The sequence below is a fragment of the Maniola hyperantus genome, chromosome Z (genome assembly GCF_902806685.2).
Source record: "Maniola hyperantus chromosome Z, iAphHyp1.2, whole genome shotgun sequence".
NCBI classification, from domain to species: Eukaryota; Metazoa; Arthropoda; class Insecta; order Lepidoptera; family Nymphalidae; genus Maniola; species Maniola hyperantus.
In genome coordinates this window covers 15,723,650-15,744,601 of record NC_048564.1, presented here as the reverse complement: position 1 = coordinate 15,744,601, position 20,952 = coordinate 15,723,650, and the positions used below count along the sequence as shown (strand labels likewise).

The following is a 20,952-nucleotide window of genomic DNA, read 5'->3' as shown; positions in this document are numbered from 1 at the left end:
CTGAGCGTCTATGAGCTTTCTTATGAGGCCCATAGTTAGCGACCATGTCTCGAATCCATATGTCATCACTCACACATCATGTCACACATCACATCACGGCAACAACAGAGACAACGCTCTACAAAGCCGAAATGTTATTCTAAAGGCCAATGTACATTACTTTCTGCCGCGTACTGTACTATAAGACGTTGATACCTGCCAAATTTCATAATTCTAACTTAACGGAAAGAATCCTACAAGTTTTGATTCCCTTGACAGACACGACGGATAAAACGAAACTCGAAAAAGGTATAGATAAACGATAGTGTATTGACCCGTCTGTTTTCTTTACTCTATGACAGCACAGTAGCGGTTTTCTCAGGCTGCGCGGCGGATCGCCGCTCGCGCAGGTAAGCCTTCGGGCGCGGAGAGGGGGGAGGGGACGGGGGTGAGCGGCCGAGGGGGATGCTTGCACTTGTCGAAGCCGGGATGAAAGGAGGCATTCTTTGCATTGATACAGAAAATACCGAAGACGCACAATGCAGTCTCAATTCCTACACATTTCTTATCTATTTCAAACATACTTGCCTTAGCTTTAAAAGGTAAATAAACTTTTCAGAGAACAGCATAAGCGACGGATTTTGCCCAGCACTTTAAAAGAAAAAAATAATAATTATAAAGTACGTTCCAAATTGATTTTTTTAGTGCATATATTCCGAGATCTCACTCGCCATTTTAGCTCTATGTGACAACTATCATGTTAAAATTACGATATGGATTCACTTAATCTAAATATATAAAAGGAAAAGGTGACTGACTGACTGACTGATCTATCAACGCAGAGCTCAAACTACTGGACGGATCAGGCTGAAATTTGGCTTGCAGATAGCTATTACGAGATATGACGTAGGCATCCGCTAAGGATTTTTAAAAATTTAACCCCTAAGGGGGTGAAATAGGGGTTTGAAATTTGTGTAGTCCACGCGGACGAAGTCGTGAGCATAAGCTAGTTAAGGACTAAATCGTACTTTTGACATGAAAATTGACACAGAGCAAAAATGACGAGTGAGATCTCAAAATGTATGCATTATATTCGCCGTGAATGACGTCGCTTACGCGTTCCTGGAAACTTATCTACCTTGGAAGTCAGCTATAAAAAAACAGATTGTATTGACGTAGGTAATTAAATAGATCTAAATATCAAGTTATCTAAATTTATAAAAGGAAAAGGTGACTGACTGATCTATCAACTCACAGCTCAAACTACTGCACGGATCGGACTGAAATTTGGCATGCAGCTATTATGCCGTAGGCATAGACTTATTATACTAAGCCGTAGGCATCCACTAAGGATTTTTTAAAATTCAACCCCTAAGGAGGTTCAATAGGGGTTTGAAATTAGTGTAATTCACGCGGACCAAGTCGCGAGCATAAGCTAGTTTACATTTAAAAAACTTAATATAAAATTAATAAAAAGTTATATTTATAATTTTGTTTATATTTAACGGTAACTTTATATTTAACTGTATGTATTTATACATGATATAAACTGTGATAGCCTAGTGGTTAGGCCGTCTGCCTTCTAATAGGAGGATGGGGGCTCGATCCCGGGCACGCACCTCTAACTTTTTGGAGTTATGTGCGTTTTAATTAATTTAATATCACTTGCTTTAAGGGTGAAGGAAAACATCGTGAGTAAACCTGCATGCCTGAGAGTTCACCATAATGTTCTCAAAGGTGTGTGAAGTCTACCAATCCGCACATTGCCAGCGTGGTAGACTATGGCCAAAGCCCTTCTCACTCTGAGAGGAGACCCGTGCTCTGTAGCGAGCTGGTTATGGGTTGATCGTGATGATCATGATTTATACATACCTAACAAATTATAAGGCCATGAAATAAAAACCAGAATTAAAGAAAAAGTAAATGTATTATATAGCTTTTAGTACTACACATTTGTGTAGAGGCTGTTTCTTAATTAACGAGAGATCATTTATCACTAATCAGATACTTTATAGCACTGTCATAAAACACAGTGATTTTTACTTAATTAGAACTTAGGTACAGTTCTTGCAATTTACGAAGACGAGTGAACTCTACTTGTGGTTACGTCGTTTACATGGGCATTGCGTAAGTGTGCGTGCATGTCAGACCAATCAGTCGCGAGCAAGCGCTCGCAAACGCACACATTAGTGTACCTTACGTATACCGACACGATTTAAACACAAGCATGAGCCACTCGTCTTCGTGAAATGCAAAAGCTATAATTTTGTACTTAAATTATAATTTAGATTTAAAAAGCAATATATCATAAGTACAGTTGGCGTCAAGTAAAACAACTCTGGACTACAATGAAGATGTTTCACATGTTTCGCATGGGTACCTGTGTGCTTTCCTACTGCGCGGAAACGAATGGTTGACAGACGAACCGATAACGGAGCGTATACGAAGTGGCGTACGGCATGTACGATACGAAGTGAAGTACCACCTCACTTTGTACCACTAAACAGATCGATGAATCACCCACTGCGCAGGTTTCGGACCCATTTCTATTTATCTAATGCCAACTGTACCAAACATAGCTAGGATCAAGGCACATTGTGGCAAAGCGAAGCGACACGTAGTCTTGCTAAGATCACCTACTAATCATACATTCCAACGACCTAAGTGACGCGACAATACCTCAGGTGACCGCGAATCTATGCGCGTGGTCGACACCTACATTCAGCAGGTCTGACACACAAAAGCCGTATCAATCACTAAATAACTGCATCAACGTTAAAACATTGCATGAAAAATGCGAATTTTTAATGAAATTTTCGGATGTTAGCAACTGTTACGGTAAACTACGCGAACTTGAATTTGTTTCCTAAAGTACACTACGTAGTAAACCTCTGTTTAAAGCACTTTTAGAAAATATAATATGTCGCCTCGCTTCGGTTTAATGTACCTTGAGCCCTATAGCTGTTATGACATGACAGAAATACTTATCAATAAAAGTAAGAAGTAAAAAGTAAGTAGGTACTTAATATACCTACCTAATATCCTAAAGATTCAAAAAAGTAAATTAAAAACTAAAAAGACCCACCACCAAACATAACAAAATAAAAATCTGCAACTTATTATGAAATCTTGATTTCATCTTATAACTTGAGTATAAAAATCTTCTTAATATTAAGGCAAGGGTTATCCTCTATATGAGGGGTACAGATTTATCTTCGACATAAATCTGTCTCGTTTTAACTCTAGGCAAAGTCTGAGCAAAGGTAAAGTATAGATCTCAAAGAGTATGAACCGTAACCGTGGGTACGTAGTAATCTACTTTGCTGTCTCAAGGCTCGAAAACATTTTGGCAAAAATTAAATAATAACTTGGTTACCATAACTTTATCGATATAACACGCTAATATGGCGCAGCACTGTCTTAGAATATATTTTAACTATTAGTGTTTTTGTGCGTGTATAAGCTCATTTTTGTACGCGCGCGCCCTCGAAACTCAGAGCGCGGTTTTCGCGCTTATAAGTATATTACTACTGACTGATCCATTGGTTTGAGCAAGCGCGCGGGAATGAGCGCTTGCACGCGCGTTCTGTTTGAAGCGCGACATATAGCACACGTGTAAATTGCGTATGACAAAACGAGCGTTAAACGCGCACAAAAAGCGCCAGTCTGAATGCACCCTTACCGTGGTATCTAGGTAATTCAGGATGTACAGAACAATATTACAATTTTATTTTATCAATTAATAAATATTACAAATGAATAAATGCTCATGAGTGTTGTAAACGTTGTCGTTGCGTGTCGTATAAAAAGAAGACTTATCCGTCGCCCGCTCTTCACTCGAGGCGCGCAATGGATGGTTGATACGCAAAAATCGCATCGCGATTCGCGCGAAAGTGTAGAGCGGGCTTATAGAAAACTTACAGAGGTTAATAAAGTAATATAAAAAGTTATTCTAAAAATCTTCAAAAGTATCTAATTTAAAAAACAAAAAATGGCACCTTGAATTCGATAACAAAACACAATATTTACTATTCGTAATTAAATTTTGATTTCATTTTGTATTTAAATATAAAATTTTAATATTAACAACAAAAAATATATGTAAGTCATCAACCATCATCCTAAAGATATTTGATTATGAAATTTAAAAAACCTTTGAGATTCAACTTTGAAGCAACTATCTACATAGTAATTATACGATTTTGCTCAGTTAAATATATTTTCCAAATTCGACTCAAGTTAATACTAACTAATGTTAACTGTCTCAAAACAATCAGTAGGTAAGTAGGTGGTAGTATTTAAAAATAAATTTTCAACAACAAAAAAATTGGAATTCATCATCTTACAGTTATTTGATTTTTAAATTAAAAAAACTTTGAGACTCAAATAGTACATACTTGAACTATTTAACAATAAATCCATCTCCAACATCATTGTATGAGAGTTGGAATGATTTATAAATGAATGAAAACGTGCAAAAACTAACTAAAAAAAACAATTATATGTTGTAAATTGTATCAAAAACATCGATAAATGGAACGCCACTATGCCACTTTAATTTTAGAACTACATATATGTTTATTTAATAATGGACTATACCTACCTATCTAAAATTTCGGACTTGGCAGTGGTATGTAAAGCGTGGCCTTCTGGTCAAAGGAAATCCTGCCGGTTCTGCAATTTTTGATATGTAAGTAGGTATTTATAATTATTTAAAAGTATAATGATAACCGAGATTGAGCTTTATTTCAAGTACATAAGTGTAGTATAGTGGGCGTTGTACTCAGTGATTCGGGAGAAGGTTTGGCTCTGACATACCACGCATGGGAGGGAGGAGAGCATCCCAGAGTCATCGATGGGGTTCTTCGCGAGTGTGCTTCGAACAATGAACTCGATGAGGTGACGCTTCAAGTCGCTGCGGCAGTCGTAGCTCTTTAGGCATATTATGGTGCATCTCTATAAATAAGGAAAATAAAATTCAGAATGAAAATGAAGAAAATAAATTACTGTTCTTTCAAAATGACAAAAAGCAAACAAAATTGCCTTTTTCAAGTCTTAGTAAAATGCAGACGAAAAATTAGCGCGCCATAATATTTTGTCCTTTTAAAAGGACATCCCTCCAAAGTGACCTATATAAAAAATTACATTTTTTCCCTTTCTTAGCGTGTAGCAGGAACAATTCTTTGCTCGTGGCTTGAGCTATTACAGAATAATGATCTTGCTTGCTCTCATCATAGGGCATGCTGTAGTGTTCAGTAACACCAACCATCTGTGCAGTAACAGAATGCATACAGAGTGAGTACAGAGTCACTGAAGTAGCATCAGCCTAGTTATTGGCACTGAAGCGACATATTGTATTAAAAATATTAACAAAAATACCCTTTTCGAACCTCAGTAAGGTGCAGCAGGAAAATTGGCGCCCCCATAATATGTTGTCCTTTAAAAAGGTCATCCCCAAAGTGACCTAAATAAAAAATTACCTTTGTCTTATATTTCTCCCGTTTTTGAGCGTGTAGCAGGAACAATTAATTGCTCGTGGCTGGAGCTATTTCTGAGTCATCTTGCTTGCTCTCCTCGTAGGATGTGTTGCAGTCTTCAGCACTATCAGAATTAACAGCTCCAAATTTAGATTCCTTTTCCTCGTGTTTCTCCGACCCTAATGCAGATGAAGTAGAATTACAGATATCGCTTTTAATAAAGTGAATCTTCTCCAAATGAGCTGACAAGTCTTCGAATTTTTGATATGTCTTTCTACAGTACTGGCATTTATGTTTTCTCAGATGTATTTTGATGTGGTTCTGTAGGGTGAATTTGGATGCGAAGACCTTGCGGCAGATATTACATTCGACATCCGGGTTGCCGTGGCCGTGGCGGTGCATATCAAACTTTTCGCGACTTTTGAAACTTTTACTGCATTCCTGGCAATAGAAGCGAACATTGTTTGTAGGCTCGTCTGCCTTTTCCCTCTCAAGATGTTGTCTGAATGCTGACATCTGATTGAATATTTGCTTGCATTTGTCACACTGGTATTTCTTTTGACACGGATTGTTAACTGGAAAATATAGAAAATCATACAGTTAGTTCTCAGAATTAAGATATATAACATCTGTGAACGAAATGTTTGACGTTTACCATGAAACGATAAAACATTGATTAAGCTGTTGTTTAATATTTTTCAATTTAAAAAATGTGTCCAATTGATATGAATAATTATCGCCCCATTACTCTAATGCCTATTCTTGCTAATATATTTAAATAAATATATAAATAATAAATCTAGTGTAGGGTGCGAACTTACGAAGGTACTAAAACCACATAAGTAGATATAAGGGATTCCCCTACAGAGGGGAAGCTTCCTAACGTTCAAAATTTTATACCTATTCTTATAGGCTTGTCACCTGTTGCAAGATAGAATAAAAATTAAAAATATTGTATAGTAAGCAAGATCTAGCGATAGTACCTTTGTACTTACTTACCTTAGTAAATTGAATGAAGTAAGTTAGTACCTAGTTACTAGGGTACCTACCCTCCCTACCTACTAAAAGTAAGTGTTACAAAAAATAGACATGGGCGTCGTTTTGAGGGTTCTTCTTCTTGTTCTTTTCTTCTCTATGGCTCTTTGTACTGCAGTTTTGTGGTCCGCAATAATTCTGCCAATGTCAATTCAGTGGAGAAAACAACGTTGTAATTTGGTTCTTGAATCCCTTTCATGAGTGACATTTTTTCAATCCTTTGTTAGATCTAGACATCACAAGGACAACACAAATTGTTAGTTTATATATTGGACAATTAGTATGGTTTTAGTTTGACATAAAGGAACATAACGATTAAAAATATCACGACAGCCAAAACATTAAACATTGATGTTAAAAATAAATAATAATTTAATATCATACAAATTAATATAATTACATAGACATCTTGGGACCCAAGGATTAGGAAAAGAGAGGAGATAAGGGAAATGAACGGGGCGAGGGATATTATGGGGTAGTAACTCGCACAAAGATATGGGGTGATTAGTACAATTGAAAAATACGTGCTCCACTGTCCCCTCATCCAGACCACATTCACAAAGCGAGCTATCTGTCACCCTGATTTTATTTAAAAACAGTGGGGGGCAATGAGGAGGTTTCCAGGCAACATTTGAGATTAATTAATTACTTCTATTATAGTTCACAGATTTTGTGGGGAAGAAACGTAAGGAAAATTGCAGTGCACGCTAGAGCTCTTACCCTTCATCTATGTCATTGATTGACACGACCTAAACATTAAAGCATAGATCATATAGATACTTATAGATATAGGTATGATTTTTCATCTTTAGTGGTGGAAGTATTCAGCGCCATCTATGAAAATTATCTCGAACGTTGCCTGGAAACCTCCTCATTGTCGGCTAATTTTAGCTTACATAGTACGGATATTGTCCTTTTATTTAGTTTTTTTGATTTAAAAAAACCAAGGTTTGCGAGGAATATTGGGCTTGATATATCTATAGTGTTTAGCTATGTTTAATTGTGTAGTATTCCATCTTACATTCCAGTCTTTATACATGTAAGTTTTAGCCAGAGGGTTGATGTCTCTTGGAAAGATGCAACTGTAGGTTGGGGATCGGGACTGTATAGCCCACATATAAGTCCCGCAAATTGCTATTGCGCTGGAACCATGTCTCATTAACATCGAGATGACGTCATTTTGACGTCAGCCGAAATAAAAATACCATCAGCTCTAAACTTCAGTCTAGTGCCGACGGCACTAAAATTGCGGCCACGCCACGTTTCTGGACCGATTTGCAATATTTTTTCAAATCAACTGAGGAAGTTTCCGTGATGGTACCATAAAAAATTCTGAATCCAACTTCTTAATCCTGATGCTGCAGGGTTACTGTCCGCCTAAGTTATCAAGATTCAGGAAGTGTTCATATACCTGCCTAGAATATTAGACTAAGTATTAACGACAGAGGAATGTGCAGTGCTCAGACAAGCCGCCAAGCGCTTACAAGCATGAAGAAACCAATATTGTAAGTGTTTTTTGTGTGGAAATAAAATAAAATAAATAAATAAAATTTGAGAATTTCTGATAGTGAATTAATATTTTAGGTATCAACCAAAGGTTTCACGATTGCATTCCAAGTCCAAACTCCTCAAACCTGATGATGCAGGGTACAGCACTCCTAAACCATAGAGATTCAGGAACTGTTTCGAGTGAAATAATATTTTAAATGCCGAGCATAGACTTCGTTATTTAATTCCAAGTCTCAACTCTTCAATCCTGATACTGCAAGGTATTGAACTCTTAAGCCAATTTGGAAAGTTTTGCTGGTGAATTGATATTTTAGGTACCAAGTAGTAACTACTTACAACTAAAAAGCTTAAAATAAAATAAAAATATTTAAAAAATAGGCTACTTGACTCATATCTAATTTCGTCCAATAAATGATTATTTATTATAGCATTTTGCGTAAGACAACGAAATATATCAATAACAATTATTAAAAACGCAGGATGGATATATAAATCCAATTTAAAAAAATACAGTTTTTATTTTTATTTGAAACTCAGAAAACGCTGTCAGCCATAATGTGACGTCATTAAATATGTAAACAAAGAAATGTCATCCCTATGTAAACTAGTATAGAAGTCATGTTTATTAAACTTTGGGAAGTTATGCTGTTGTTTACAAATGCATGACGTCAGAGCACAGATAATCTATCGGCCAAACATGGCTGACAGTGTTTTCACCTGTCTAAGAAAAATATATTTTTAAATTAAAGTTTTACGGTTTTTAGGGCGCAAAAAAATATAGTGTTAATTTTTTGATCTAATAGGACAAATATCAACCATTTAAGACCTACTTAAAAAAAGTGTCAACTAGCCTATTGTCTCCCAAAAACACTACGAAGTAAAAAATAACTTTTGTTTCTACACGTGTATGTATGAAGTCAGGCGAGCATAATAAAATAAACTAGAAATCAAAGCGTAAAGCTAGATTGAGTTAAAACGAGACAGGCTTATGTGAGAGATATAGCTCTGTCTCGTTTTAACAAAACTTAGTAACGAGTAAGCGACTCTTAAGTACAGATGTAAGTTATTAGTTACATATTACATATTACTATTAACAGCATGCTGATAAATCATATAACATAATAGAGTAAGAGCCTGTAAGAGTTTGTTATTTTATAAAAGCTGAATGTTTCTCAGTGCATTGTCCCCAAAACATGCAGGATCGCAGTGACTATGAAGTCTGGATCATCATGGCTTTGGCAGGTAACAGGTAACATAGGTGAATTACAAAATATTTTGTCAAAGTATTAATGTAGTTTTCATATTTTATTCAGAATAGTATTTATTAGAAATCATGTCATGAATTTCCAGACAATAGACACTTAGTGTCGTGGCAACCCATTGCCAGACCACCCTGATATTTAATATATTGTTTAAGGTGCAATAAAAAAGTAGGCTCCCGTTGGCACCCTTCGGGTATGGAACCCTAGACTACAACAAAAAATCTACTTACCAACACTGCTTCCAGCTTCCGAGGACATTAGTTGCTTGACAGCGACGTTGGCGTTGGGCATATCTACGTATTTCATCGCCTCTCTAGCTCGGTTCTCATCAGCTAACCTTCGCAATTCTGCGAGAGACCAATCACAGTCAGGATGTTCTGGAATCATAAAGCATAAATAAATAAGTGAAGATCCGAGATCAGTGTTTCCGGGTAACTTTAAACTGTAGATTACAACAAAAAATCCACTTACCAACATTATATCCTGATCCATTCTCACAGTGCTTAACCAGTGGATCATTTGTACTAATGGTCCGTTGCTGGCGGGGACTCCCCTGCACTTCTGAGGACGTCAGTTGCTTTACGGCGACGTTGTCGTTGGGCATATCTTCGTATTTCATCTCCTCTATGGCTCTGCACTCGTCAGCTAACCTTTTCAGCTCTGCGAGACGCAAATCAGCATGATCTGGAATTAAAAGCATAAATAAATAAGTAAAGTTCCGAGATCAGTGTTTCCGGGTAACTTTAAACCCTAGATTATAACAAAAAAATCCACTTACCAACATTATATCCTGATCCATTCTCACAGTGCTTAACCAGTGGATCATTTGTACTAATGGTCCGTTGCTGGCGGGGACTCTCCTGCACTTCTGAGGACGTCAGTTGCTTTACGGCGACGTTGTCGTTGGGCATATCTTCGTATTTCATCTCGTCTATGGCTCGGCACTCGTCAGCTAACCTTCGCAGCTCTGCGAGACGCAAATCAGGATGATCTGGAATTAAAAGCATAAATAAATAAGTAAAGTTCCGAGATCAGTGTTTCCGGGTAACTTTAAACCCTAGATTAAAACATAAAAATCCACTTACCAACATTATATCCTGATCCATTCTCACAGCGCTTAACCAGTGGATCATTTGTACTAATGGTCCGTTGCTGGCGGGGACTCTCCTGCACTTCTGAGGACGTCAGTTGCTTTACGGCGACGTTGTCGTCGGGCATATCTTCGTATTTCATCTCCTCTATGGCTCGGCACTCGTCAGCTAACCTTCGCAGCTCTGCAAGACGCCAATCAAGATGTTCTGGAATTAAAATCATAAATAAATAAGTGAGGTTCCAAGATCAGTGTTTCTGGGTGACTTTAAAACCTAGACTACGACAAAAAAATCCACTTACCAACATTACATCCTAATCCATTCTCACGGCACTTAACCAGTGGATCATTTGTACGAATGGTCTGTTGCTGGCGGGGACTCCCCTGCACTTCCGAAGACGTCAGTTGCTTGACGGCGACGTTGTCGTTGGGCATATCTATGTATTCCATCTCCTCTCTAGCTCGGCTCTCATCAGCTAACATTACTTTCCTTCGCTGAGACAAATCCCACTCAAATTCTTCTGGAATCGAAAAGCATCATTTGATGTGTTTACAAAAAGACTGTATTTTGGCACTGGTTAATTAACTTTAAGTGCAAATAACAGACAGTAGGCATGATTTGTGCGCCCGATGCATCGTGAATAATTTGTACCTACTTCTTAGCACAAGCTTTACTTAGTCGGAGAGGAAAGGGAAATATTAGTCATCATAAACATGGCTATTATTATTTAAAAAAAAGAAAAATTAAGTTCTTTGCGTAGTGGTTCTCCACTAAGATTTCCAGGGGTTTGAAAATATCTTAATCCACACAGACAGGATTTTTTAATTTAGAGACTAGCGCTTGGCTGCAATTAGAGCTGCTGGCAAGTGATGATGCAGCCTAAGATGGAGCACACTTGACTAGACTGTTGACATTTCATCATCATCAACAGCAACCCATTGCCAGCCTACTATGTGAGCACCGGTCTCTCAGGATGATTTAGCAGGATTTGGGCCATATTCCATCACGCTGGCCAAGTGTGGATTGGCAGACTTCACCCACCTTTGAGAACATTAAAGAGAACTCTGTTAAAGCAAGTGATATTAATTGCTAAAGCACAGTCAGAGTACAGTCAGTCAGTCGGGATCCCGAGTAGCCTAAGCCTTAATTACTAAGCTACCACTACTACAACCAAAGTAAAAAAATAAAAAAAATACCATATGAACTGGGTCCAGCTTGTGGCTCTGGTTCATTGCTCATCTTCATTCGTTTGAACTTTTTGTGCTCAAACTCCATGGCCGGAGAGTATTGCACATATTGACTATAATGCATCACATTTTTCTTTACATAAGAACCATGCTGTCTCAATGTGACATGTTCATTATGGGACTGGTAAATGGTGTAGTTCTCCTCAGCTTCACAGTCATTACTAACATTTGGACTTGGAGCACTCAACCTTAAAGTCTCAATACTATCGTTTGGGTCTGGTAGTGTGGTTTCATCCAAAACATTCCTTGAATTTGATGGATAATCCATCTCAACATCACCATGGTCATGATCATTATGGTCATCATTGGTATTGTCAATGACTTTGATGTTGCACAGCCCAGAATATACATTCATATCAATTCCCTGGGTGTCTGCCGCCGTTATATTTAAGTTAATAAATATGTCATCAGATTGTGCACAGCTGGTTTGGAGCGTAATCAAGTGTTTAGGTATGTATAAAATTGGATGGTCAGGTTCTGTATCACCATAAACAATTTCAGATTCCTCTTGTGGATCCATATTTTAAAATCCCTGTGGAAAAAGTTCGACATGGTAATTAATCATTTTCAAACTTTACCAAAAACTTATGATTCAGTTCAAGTTAGATAACAAAGAGTCTTTAGAGTCTTTAGACGTAGGTAGATAAATAGAAGGGTCGGTTTTAATATTGTGCGCCCTGAATTTAAATATATCGAGGTGTGCATTCGATAGAGGATATTCTGTGTTTATTTTTCTGTATTTATTTTATCAACTTTGGCTTTGTTTTTGGGACTTCGATCTTTATGTACCTAGTTATGCATTCTGAATAATGCAAAAATAGGTTGAATGTGGTAAAGCGAAATCTGAGCACCCCAACCCCAAGCAGTCTTGTCTGTCCTACCCCTAGTGTTTTTGTAAAGTGCGAAGCCAGAAACTTGCGGTCGAGTGGGCGAAGATGAATGAAGGGGTGAAGAAGCGAGTTTTATTTTAAAAAAACTTGGGTCAAACACTTTTGGATCTATCTGGTTCTCGTCATCTCGCTGTTTTAGTAGTAAAATTAAAAAAAAATCAAAGCCTAGGTTCTATCTATACTAATAAATAAATTTGAAGTGTCTGCCTGTAATTTCGAAATAACAACCTCATATTAAGCACATATAGTTATTTGAACTGTAAGTACAAACATTTTTAAAATTTTTGTTTGTCTGTCTGTCTGTTTGAACGGGCTAATCTCCAAAACGTCTGAACCTATTTTGACGGGACTTTCACAAAGATAAGTAGAGGATTCATCAAGGAGTAAGATAGGCTACTTTTTTAACCCACTTTCAAAAAGGAGGAGTTGTGTGTTAACCGATTAGCGTATTTTTTTTAAAATCAATAGAGAAACTGTATTACACTGTCCCATAGAAATTGAATTACAACTCCTCAATCCTGATGCTGCAGGGGACCTAACCACCAAAACTGATGGGATTTAGAAACTGTCGGTTATAAATTGATATTGGAGGCACCTACCAAATTTCTTTAAAGGTACGTTATCGTTAAACTCAAGGACCCAACTCCTTGGCCCTGATGCGGTAAGGAATTGCATTCCTAAATAGTGGTGATTTAGAAACTGGCCTACTGTCGGTTAGAAAAAGGAACAACTAAACTGACACAATGCCGCGTGCTTCCAAATCTTGCGACGGTTACTATTTTCGCTGGGTTTGGGAGATTGGTATGTATGCGACAGGTTGAGAAGGCAATCGGGGAGGGAACGCCCCACACACCCGCACAGCCCCCGAGCCTACCCGGTGTGAGCGAGCGCGGGTGACATGCAGGTGTACAGGGCGTCCCTCCGCCTTATACCCCGATTGCCATCTTGACATGTTACAGACTACAAATTGCCAGCGGGACAGGAGTGGAAAAGGCGGATAGAGTGGTACGAGGGATGCAACGGATCGACGTGATAGATCTGCATGGATATAATTAAAGACCTGGAGAGTGACATCTAGGCTGTTTTTATCACGGAAAATCAAAGAGCACTCACGGCATTTTTAAAAACCTAAATCGACGCTGACAAAGTCACGAGGATCAGCTAGTTGGGTAATATAATGTAACTTAAATAGTGATTTATAACCTTAAAAAAATTATTTTCAGTATCGATTTTCACAAAAACTACGCATTTCATTAGAGAAAAGTAGTTTGTTTAGAAAATTCCCTGTCCACTATCGATTTGATACCTCAAAACAATAAAATTCGTGGTGCAGAATAGAGAAAGCGTGGTATAAGCATAACCTCAAATTGTACCAATTTTTTGTTTCTCAAAAACTAAACATTTCCTCAAGAAAAAAAGTACACCAGAGGGACAGGAGAGCCTTCGCCAAACCATTTCCCGCCCCCAAATTCAGGGCACACGATTCAAAAACTTCACCAAAATTTTAAATTTCACTTACCTCGTGCTTCGCTGCTGTTTCTCGTCTCGATGGATAAAGAGAAAGAAACATGGCGGAAAGGGTTTTATGAAATGCATCGCTATGTCATTAAAAATAGTAAACTACCCTTAAAAATAAGTTATTTTCTTTCGCAAAACATAAACTTCTAATCAATTCCAACTTTTATCAATATTTTTGACAACTCTAGTATATGGTTATCTATCTATGGCACGGTCTATGGTTACAACAGAAAGAAAAATCACAGAGTAGCAGTCCTTGGATGAAAGTTCTTTATGGTCTATTTCAGTAAACTCTATGATTAAACTGCAGTAGACACGGGTAACATTAATATAGTAACGAGGTATTTGAGTATAAAATGAAATCGCTTGTTTGGGATGCAACTTGTGTAGACACTTTAGCTGCATTCCACATTCAGGCGATCTCCTCTATGGCGGGTGCAGCGGCCATCAGCGCCGAACAGGCCAAAAGGCGCAAATATGAAAACCTCGATGGGAGCTTCGTATTCGTGCCTTTTGGTGTGGAGACCTTGGGGCCGTGGGGCCCGGGGGCTCGAGCTCTTTTTGAAGAAATTGCGAAAAGAGTTATCGAGTCAACCGGGGACCCGAGAGCTGGCAGCTACCTTGGCCAAAGAATTAGTTTGGCCATCCAAAGGGGTAATGCTGCCAGCATCTTGGGTACAATGGGCTACTTGACAATTTTTTTAAGTTGGTCTTAAATGGTTAATATTTGTCCTATTATATCAAAAAAATTAACACTATATTTTTTTGCGCCCTAAAAACCGTACAACTTTAATTTAAAAAAATATTTTTCTTAGACAGGTGAAAACACTGTCGGCCATGTTTGGCCGATAGATTATCTGTGCTCTGACGTCATGCATTTGTAAACAACAGCATAACCACAGAGTACATTATATATACTGAGCATAACCTACCAAAGTTTAATAAACATGACTTCTATACTAGTTTACATGAAAAATATAGTAATTATCGTTATTGTATCATCCGAGAATGTAAAAAACGCATCGATAAAGACCACAGGAAAGTTGTGGATTAGAGTGCCCAGTGAAATAAATATACGTAACACGCAAAGACTTGCTTAAAGGGATCCTATATGACTAACGACTTCAACCCAAATTTATTTTTGCAAAGATCACTTTGTTGTAAGTCTTACTTAATAACTTATTCAATTTATAAAGAGAAAACGATATTTTTTTACGTTTACTATGAGTTTTTAGAAATATATAAAAACTAGCTTATGCTCGTGACTTCGCCCGCGTGGACTTCATAAATTTCAAACCTCCATTTAACCCACTCAGGGGTGGAATTTCAAAAAATCCTTTCCTAGTGGATACCTTCCCTTTACCTACAAAGAACACACTCACCAAATTTCATGTATCTAGGACCAGCTGTTTAGATGTTTAGGCTGTGCGTTGATATATAAGTTAGTCAGGACTCTAAATTTTATATATATGGATACTACGTTAGTCCCCGCGTGACATAGGAATGACATTTCTTTGTTTACATATTTAATGACGTCACATCATGGCTGACAGCGTTTTCTGCGTTTCAAATAAAAATAAAAATTGTATTTTTTTAAATTGGATTTATATATCCATCCTGCGTTTTTAATAATTGTTATTGATATATTTCGTTGTTTTAAGCAAAATACTATAATAAATAATCATTTATTGGACGAAATTAGATATGAGTCAAGTAGCCTTAATTTATTTTAGTTTTAATTTAATGTTGTTTTTTTAGATTTAAGTTTATTAATAGTTTATTTGTAATTAAAAATTGATTAAAAGTTGAAATGAAATGAGTATTATTAAATTGGGGGTCACAACTTTGGTAACCATCACCGATATGGATTTTGTTGGGTTCAGAAAATAGATAGGATTCGTTAGAATTTTCTACCTTGTCTCTTTGGTGTCTAATTTTTTCTTGATTTTATAATTTTTTCTGTAATTTTTATGTCAATGGCACTGATTCTGAGTAAGTTCTGAGCACAACCTAATTTTAGAGTATTCGCATGCTCTTCTTACTAATGTAATATGAAAAGGACAGACACAGCTTGACAGTTCTAAATTGAATTTTTAGATGGTAAAACCCTTAAAACCCGTAGTTTTAGCGCGCAGTCGCGAATCTACTGTTTAAATTTCTATTATTGTGTAATTTTTACAGAAAATTTGTAAGTTATTCAAAGATTTAAATTAAAAAATCGAAAACTTGTACAGTTTTTGGGCTTTAGTTTTAAAATGCTTGATGATTTTTCTTGTTTTATAACTGTTTATTACTAATAAGGATATGTACTAGCAAGAAATAACAAAAAACCTGATGAAATACATTGTTTCTTTTTTTACTAATTTTTAAAGTAGCAAACACCCCTTTAACTACAAAAAATAAAAAAATGAATAACTTGAAAACGATACACTTTTGCATAAGCACTTTAGAGGTCGTTTGATAGCTAATGTCCTGTTCTATAACCCCTTGACGGGATCGTGTTCTATTTTCCTGTAACCTTGTATATGTGTTGTGCTAGAAATGAGGAAGTTTCAGGGCGAACGTTCCGTAAAATTTTCATAGATGGCGCTGTTTACTGCACCCACTGAAAACGAAAAATAATTACCGAGCGAAGGTATACGCTATAATAATTTGTACGTAAAAGATCCTGCAAAACAACAACGTCAATAAAACATACGGACAGCCAGGCAGCTCTTTCAGCTCTGTCCTCTGAGGTTGTTAACTCAAGACTGGTTGAAAACTGCAGAGACACTCTGGCCCAATACCGGGTGGTTCTACGCTAGGTACCAGAGCATGCTGGAATAGTTTGCAACGAAAATGCTGACATTCTGGCTAAATCATATAGATATAGATATTATTTTTCGTTTTTAGTGGGTGAAGTACACAGCGCCATCTATGAAATTTTTATGGAACGTTCGCCCTGAAACTTCCTCATTGAAGAATGTATACTTCCTGGTACGGACTATGAAGGCTGCAGACATTTTTTTTCTGGACTCCGGTGTGACAACATGAATTCGGCTGAACGCTCAGCCATACTAGGGTGTGGTAGTTATTTGGATTGCTCTTAAATTAATTAATTTCAAATGAAGTCAAATTAAGTTAACTAATTATGGGAGTTAAATTAATTAATTTCAAATGAATTGATATAGTAACCACAAATATTATTCTAAAAATAGTGTTTAGTTATTTGAAAACAAATTGTAAAATTTATACTTTAGGCGATAAGTACCTATTGGCTTTTATAGTTACTGAATTAAGTCTTATAATTATAAATAAAAACAATTTTTGTTTTTCTGTTCTTTTATTTTAAACCTTTTGAATTTCAAAGAAAAAAAGTTAGGAAGAACCCATGCCCCTGGTTAGAGCTACTTGTTTGGTTATGTTGGCAGTCCTGTCTCTCTGTCAGTGTTAATATTATAATGTTGGTATTGAAGCATGCAATCCATTAAGACATTTTAGTTTTGATGAAAGTCCGGTCTCTTAAATCGTAGTAACTATATATTCTTTGGTCAATCCAAATTTTTTTTAGTCAATGATGTGATCCAAATTGATCCGAATTCCAATCAAGTCCAAGAAAAACAAATGGTGTGATCGTAGATTTTATTCTTTCGCCTATCTTTCTCTACTTACTTTTAAATCCGCGATACTCAATCGTAATGCACGTTACAAAGATTTATTGAAGTATATAAAAACAACAATCGATCGCGTCATCGTGCAATATTGTACACAAAACTACTAATCATGTTTCTGCGTAAAATTCATTAGCTTAATCCAAAAATTACTAACGCGATTTCGTTGACACGTTTCCAAGATGAATTTCGACGACAATTCGAGCAGTGGCTACGCGACGGCGGAAACGATATATGGCACCCACGAAGACAGCCATGTAGTCATGTCCGAAAAGGTGCAGTCGCTGGCTGGGAGTATATACCAGGAGTTCGAGAAGATGATCGCGCGATACGACGAGGATGTGGTCAAGACTTTGATGCCTCTGCTGGTCAACGTGTTGGAGTGCCTGGATTCCGCCTACCAAACGAATCAGGAGCACGAAGTGGAGTTGGAACTGCTACGGGAAGACAACGAACAACTAGTCACGCAGTACGAACGAGAAAAATCCGCGAGGAAGCACTCAGAGCAAAAGGTGAGTTGCTAAATATAATTACTTTTTGCATGCATATACAGACCTTGGTAGCATTTCCTTTGTTGAACAAGGTTACTTGTTATCCTACTTAACTTTAACTTCAGTTGTTTAGTATTTGTTCTGTTTTGTTTCGTGAATGTTTGCTGTTAGTGTTCAAGTGTATTGTTAAGTCTAAATCCTAAATCTGAATCTGTCCCTGTCTATGCAAAGTGCTTTGGCAAAGTTTGATTTTATAAAGGACAGTGGGCAAAATACAAGGACCTTGTTCCTCATAGGGGCCACTTCAGAAATGTGTTTTTAGGGTTCCGTACCTCAAAAGAAAAAAAACGGAACCCTTATAGGATCACTTTGTTGTCTGTCTGTCTGTCTGTCAAGAAACCTACAGGGTATTTCCCGTTGCCCTAAAATCATGAAATTTAGTAGGTAGGTGGTATTTGGGGAAAAATCTGAAAACCGTGAATTTGTGGTTACATTACACAAAAAAAATTAAATAGTGGTCATGAACTAATAATTAGTATTTTCAATTTTCGACATAAGATAACTATATCAAGTGGGGTATCATATGAAAGGGCTTCACCTGTGCATTCTAAAACACATTTTTATTTATTTTTATGTATCATAGTTTTTGAGTTATCGTAAAAAAAATACGAATAAATACAACTGTAGTACGGAACCATCGGTGCGCGAGTGTGACTCGCACTTGGCCGGTTTTTAAATCACGATGAAACTATCCACCATCATCAACCCATCTTGGGCTCACCTACTGTGTATGGGTCTTCTCAGAATGACTGAGTCAAATTTGTCTGCCATTCCGCACTTAGCCAGCATGGTGGACTATTGTCTATCCCCTCTCACTCTGAGAGGAGATGAATCTGTGCATCTCGCAGCACACACTTTGCTCCTTTTACAATACTAGTACATATGTTTATAACTGAAGAACTATTAATTTTCACTTTCATTTTTGGTTAACCCTTTACCAACTCCACCTCCTGTCCTACTGGCAAGTTAGGTACATACCGATCTCAAATCCCAATGCAAATAGAAAAGTTAGCAGGATTTGGAAGCAAGCGGCATTGCGTCAGTTTAGTCGTTCCTTTTTCTACCCAACTTAGTAGTCCAGTTTCTAAATCACCACGATTTGGAATGCAATTCCTTACAGCGTCAGGGTTGAGGAGTTGGGTCCTCAAGTTTAACGATAAAGTCTTTACTTGGTAGGTTCCTCCAATATAAATTTATAATCAACAGTTTCTAAGTCCCATCAGTTTTGGTGGTCAGGTTCCCTGCAGCATCAGATTGAGGAGTTGGAATCCAATTTTTTTATGGGACAATGCAGCAAAGTTTCCTTATCAATTAAAAAAAATATGCAAATTGGTTCAGAAATCTTAGAGATTTCTGTGTACATATGTAGAAACACAACTCCTTTTTTGAAAGTCAGTTAAAAAAGTACCCTATGTTACTCCTTGGTTAATCCTCTACTTATCTGTGAAAGTCCCGTCGAAATAGGTTCAGCCGTTCAGAAGATTAGCTCGTTCAAATAGTTAAAACTTCTTTATCTTTTCTTTTCTATAATATAAAAATGAATCACTATATGTGTTGGTCATCGCAAATCTCGAGAACAGCTGAACCGATTTCGCTAATTCTTTTTTTTATAATATTCCTTGAAGTACGAGGATGGTTCTTACGGAGAGAAAAATTTAAAGTATTTTAAAAAAAATTGAAGAATCGACTGTTAGGCGGTACGAAGTTCGCCGGGTCAGCTAGTATACATAATAGAGATACTAGAGATACTAGAGATAGCTCTATATTAACTTCTCTCCGCGACCAGAGAGTACAGTTAGTGTGTTGCGAAGTAATGGACAGTTTTAGACAATGTGTCATCGGCTGTGTTATCTAAATCTCAAGGTAAACAAGTTCACCAGAATTTTTGTTTATAGTAAAACATCTTTTGTTTGGGGGCAGAACCTGTTTATATTTTTTTATTGCATAGTTGATCTAATTCAAATCATCACAACAATATATTAATAGAATATCATTGTTTTTAGGGTTCGGTACCTCAAAAGGAAAAATGGAACCCTTGTGGGATCACTTTGTTGTCTGTCTGTTTGTCAAGAAACCTACAGGGTAGTTCGCGTTGATTTAGAATCATGAAATTTGGCAGGTAGGTCTTATAGCAGACATAAGGGAAAAAATCTGAAAACCGTGAACAATTACATTACACAAAAAAAATTAAATTGTGGTCATGAACTAATATCGTGTCAGCTAATCAAAGTATGTTTAGTACTTAATCTAAGGGTCAAGAGGAACCTGAAGAATCCTGTCATTATTGAAGCAAGTGAAATTTAATTGCTTTAAATGCACATAACTCATAGAAAAGTAAAAGGTGCGTGCCCGGGATTGAACCTCTGAGTTTCCAAATACAAGGCCAAAGAATTAATCACTGACATTTTATTGCCACATGCTTTCACATAAATGTTTCTTCTCTATAATATATAAAAACGAATCGCTGAATGTGTTGCTAAGCGCAAACCTCGAGAACAGCTGAACCGATTTCGATAACTCTTTTTTTATAATATTCCTTGAAGTACGAGGATGGTTCTTACGGAGAGAAAATAAAAAAAATTGCCTGAAAAAGTCTAAAAACAACACTTTTCTATATTCCCATACAAAAGATTCGTAATAATACTTAAAAGTCAATTTGAACTTTAATAATAATAAATTTTAAGTGTTAGTGAAGGGGTTCCGGGAAGGCTGATCCCGTGTCCCGAATAGCAGAATAAGTATT

The 20,952-nt window shown here is 36.9% G+C and overlaps 2 protein-coding genes across 5 annotated transcripts in view; one reads left to right on the top strand and one right to left on the bottom strand.

Annotated features, from left to right (window-relative positions):
- Window positions 1-1,887: 1,887 nt before the first annotated feature.
- On the bottom strand, window positions 1,888-14,167 carry LOC138404503 (uncharacterized). 2 transcript variants are annotated; one of them, XM_069508663.1, is made up of 9 exons: window positions 14,010-14,167; window positions 11,550-12,132; window positions 10,655-10,873; window positions 10,348-10,560; window positions 10,041-10,253; window positions 9,734-9,946; window positions 9,493-9,639; window positions 5,460-6,031; window positions 1,888-4,935 (listed from the first exon to the last, which is right to left on the bottom strand). In XM_069508663.1, exons 2-8 carry the CDS (start codon window positions 12,118-12,120, stop codon window positions 5,505-5,507), a joined length of 2,103 nt encoding a protein of 700 aa, XP_069364764.1. In that variant the 5' UTR covers window positions 12,121-12,132; window positions 14,010-14,167; the 3' UTR covers window positions 1,888-4,935; window positions 5,460-5,504. The 2 variants fall into 2 exon arrangements, with proteins under 2 accessions (XP_069364764.1, XP_069364765.1); XM_069508664.1 differs by lacking the exons at window positions 1,888-4,935; window positions 5,460-6,031 and adding an exon at window positions 6,044-6,720.
- Window positions 14,168-17,568: 3,401 nt separating this feature from the next.
- The window catches only part of syd (JNK-interacting protein syd), a 44,585-nt gene continuing 41,201 nt past the window's right edge, over window positions 17,569-20,952 (top strand). For all 3 annotated transcript variants that reach the window (XM_034983385.2, XM_069508629.1, XM_069508628.1), the window contains exon 1: window positions 17,569-18,170. In XM_034983385.2, the coding sequence (XP_034839276.1) occupies window positions 17,841-18,170 (330 nt within the window). In that variant the 5' untranslated portion in view covers window positions 17,569-17,840. The remainder of the gene's footprint in view (window positions 18,171-20,952) is intronic.

Bases quoted from the DNA above. Each gene is read 5' to 3' on its own strand.
- LOC138404503 (XM_069508663.1), bottom strand. From the start codon at position 12,120: ATGGATCCACAAGAGGAATCTGAAATTGTTTATGGTGATACAGAACCT. The intron at 10,561-10,654 runs GTAAGTGGATTT...TTTTAATTCCAG, and splicing joins TGGATTAGGATGTAATGTTG to AACATCTTGATTGGCGTCTT. The intron at 9,947-10,040 runs GTAAGTGGATTT...TTTTAATTCCAG, and splicing joins TGGATCAGGATATAATGTTG to ATCATGCTGATTTGCGTCTC.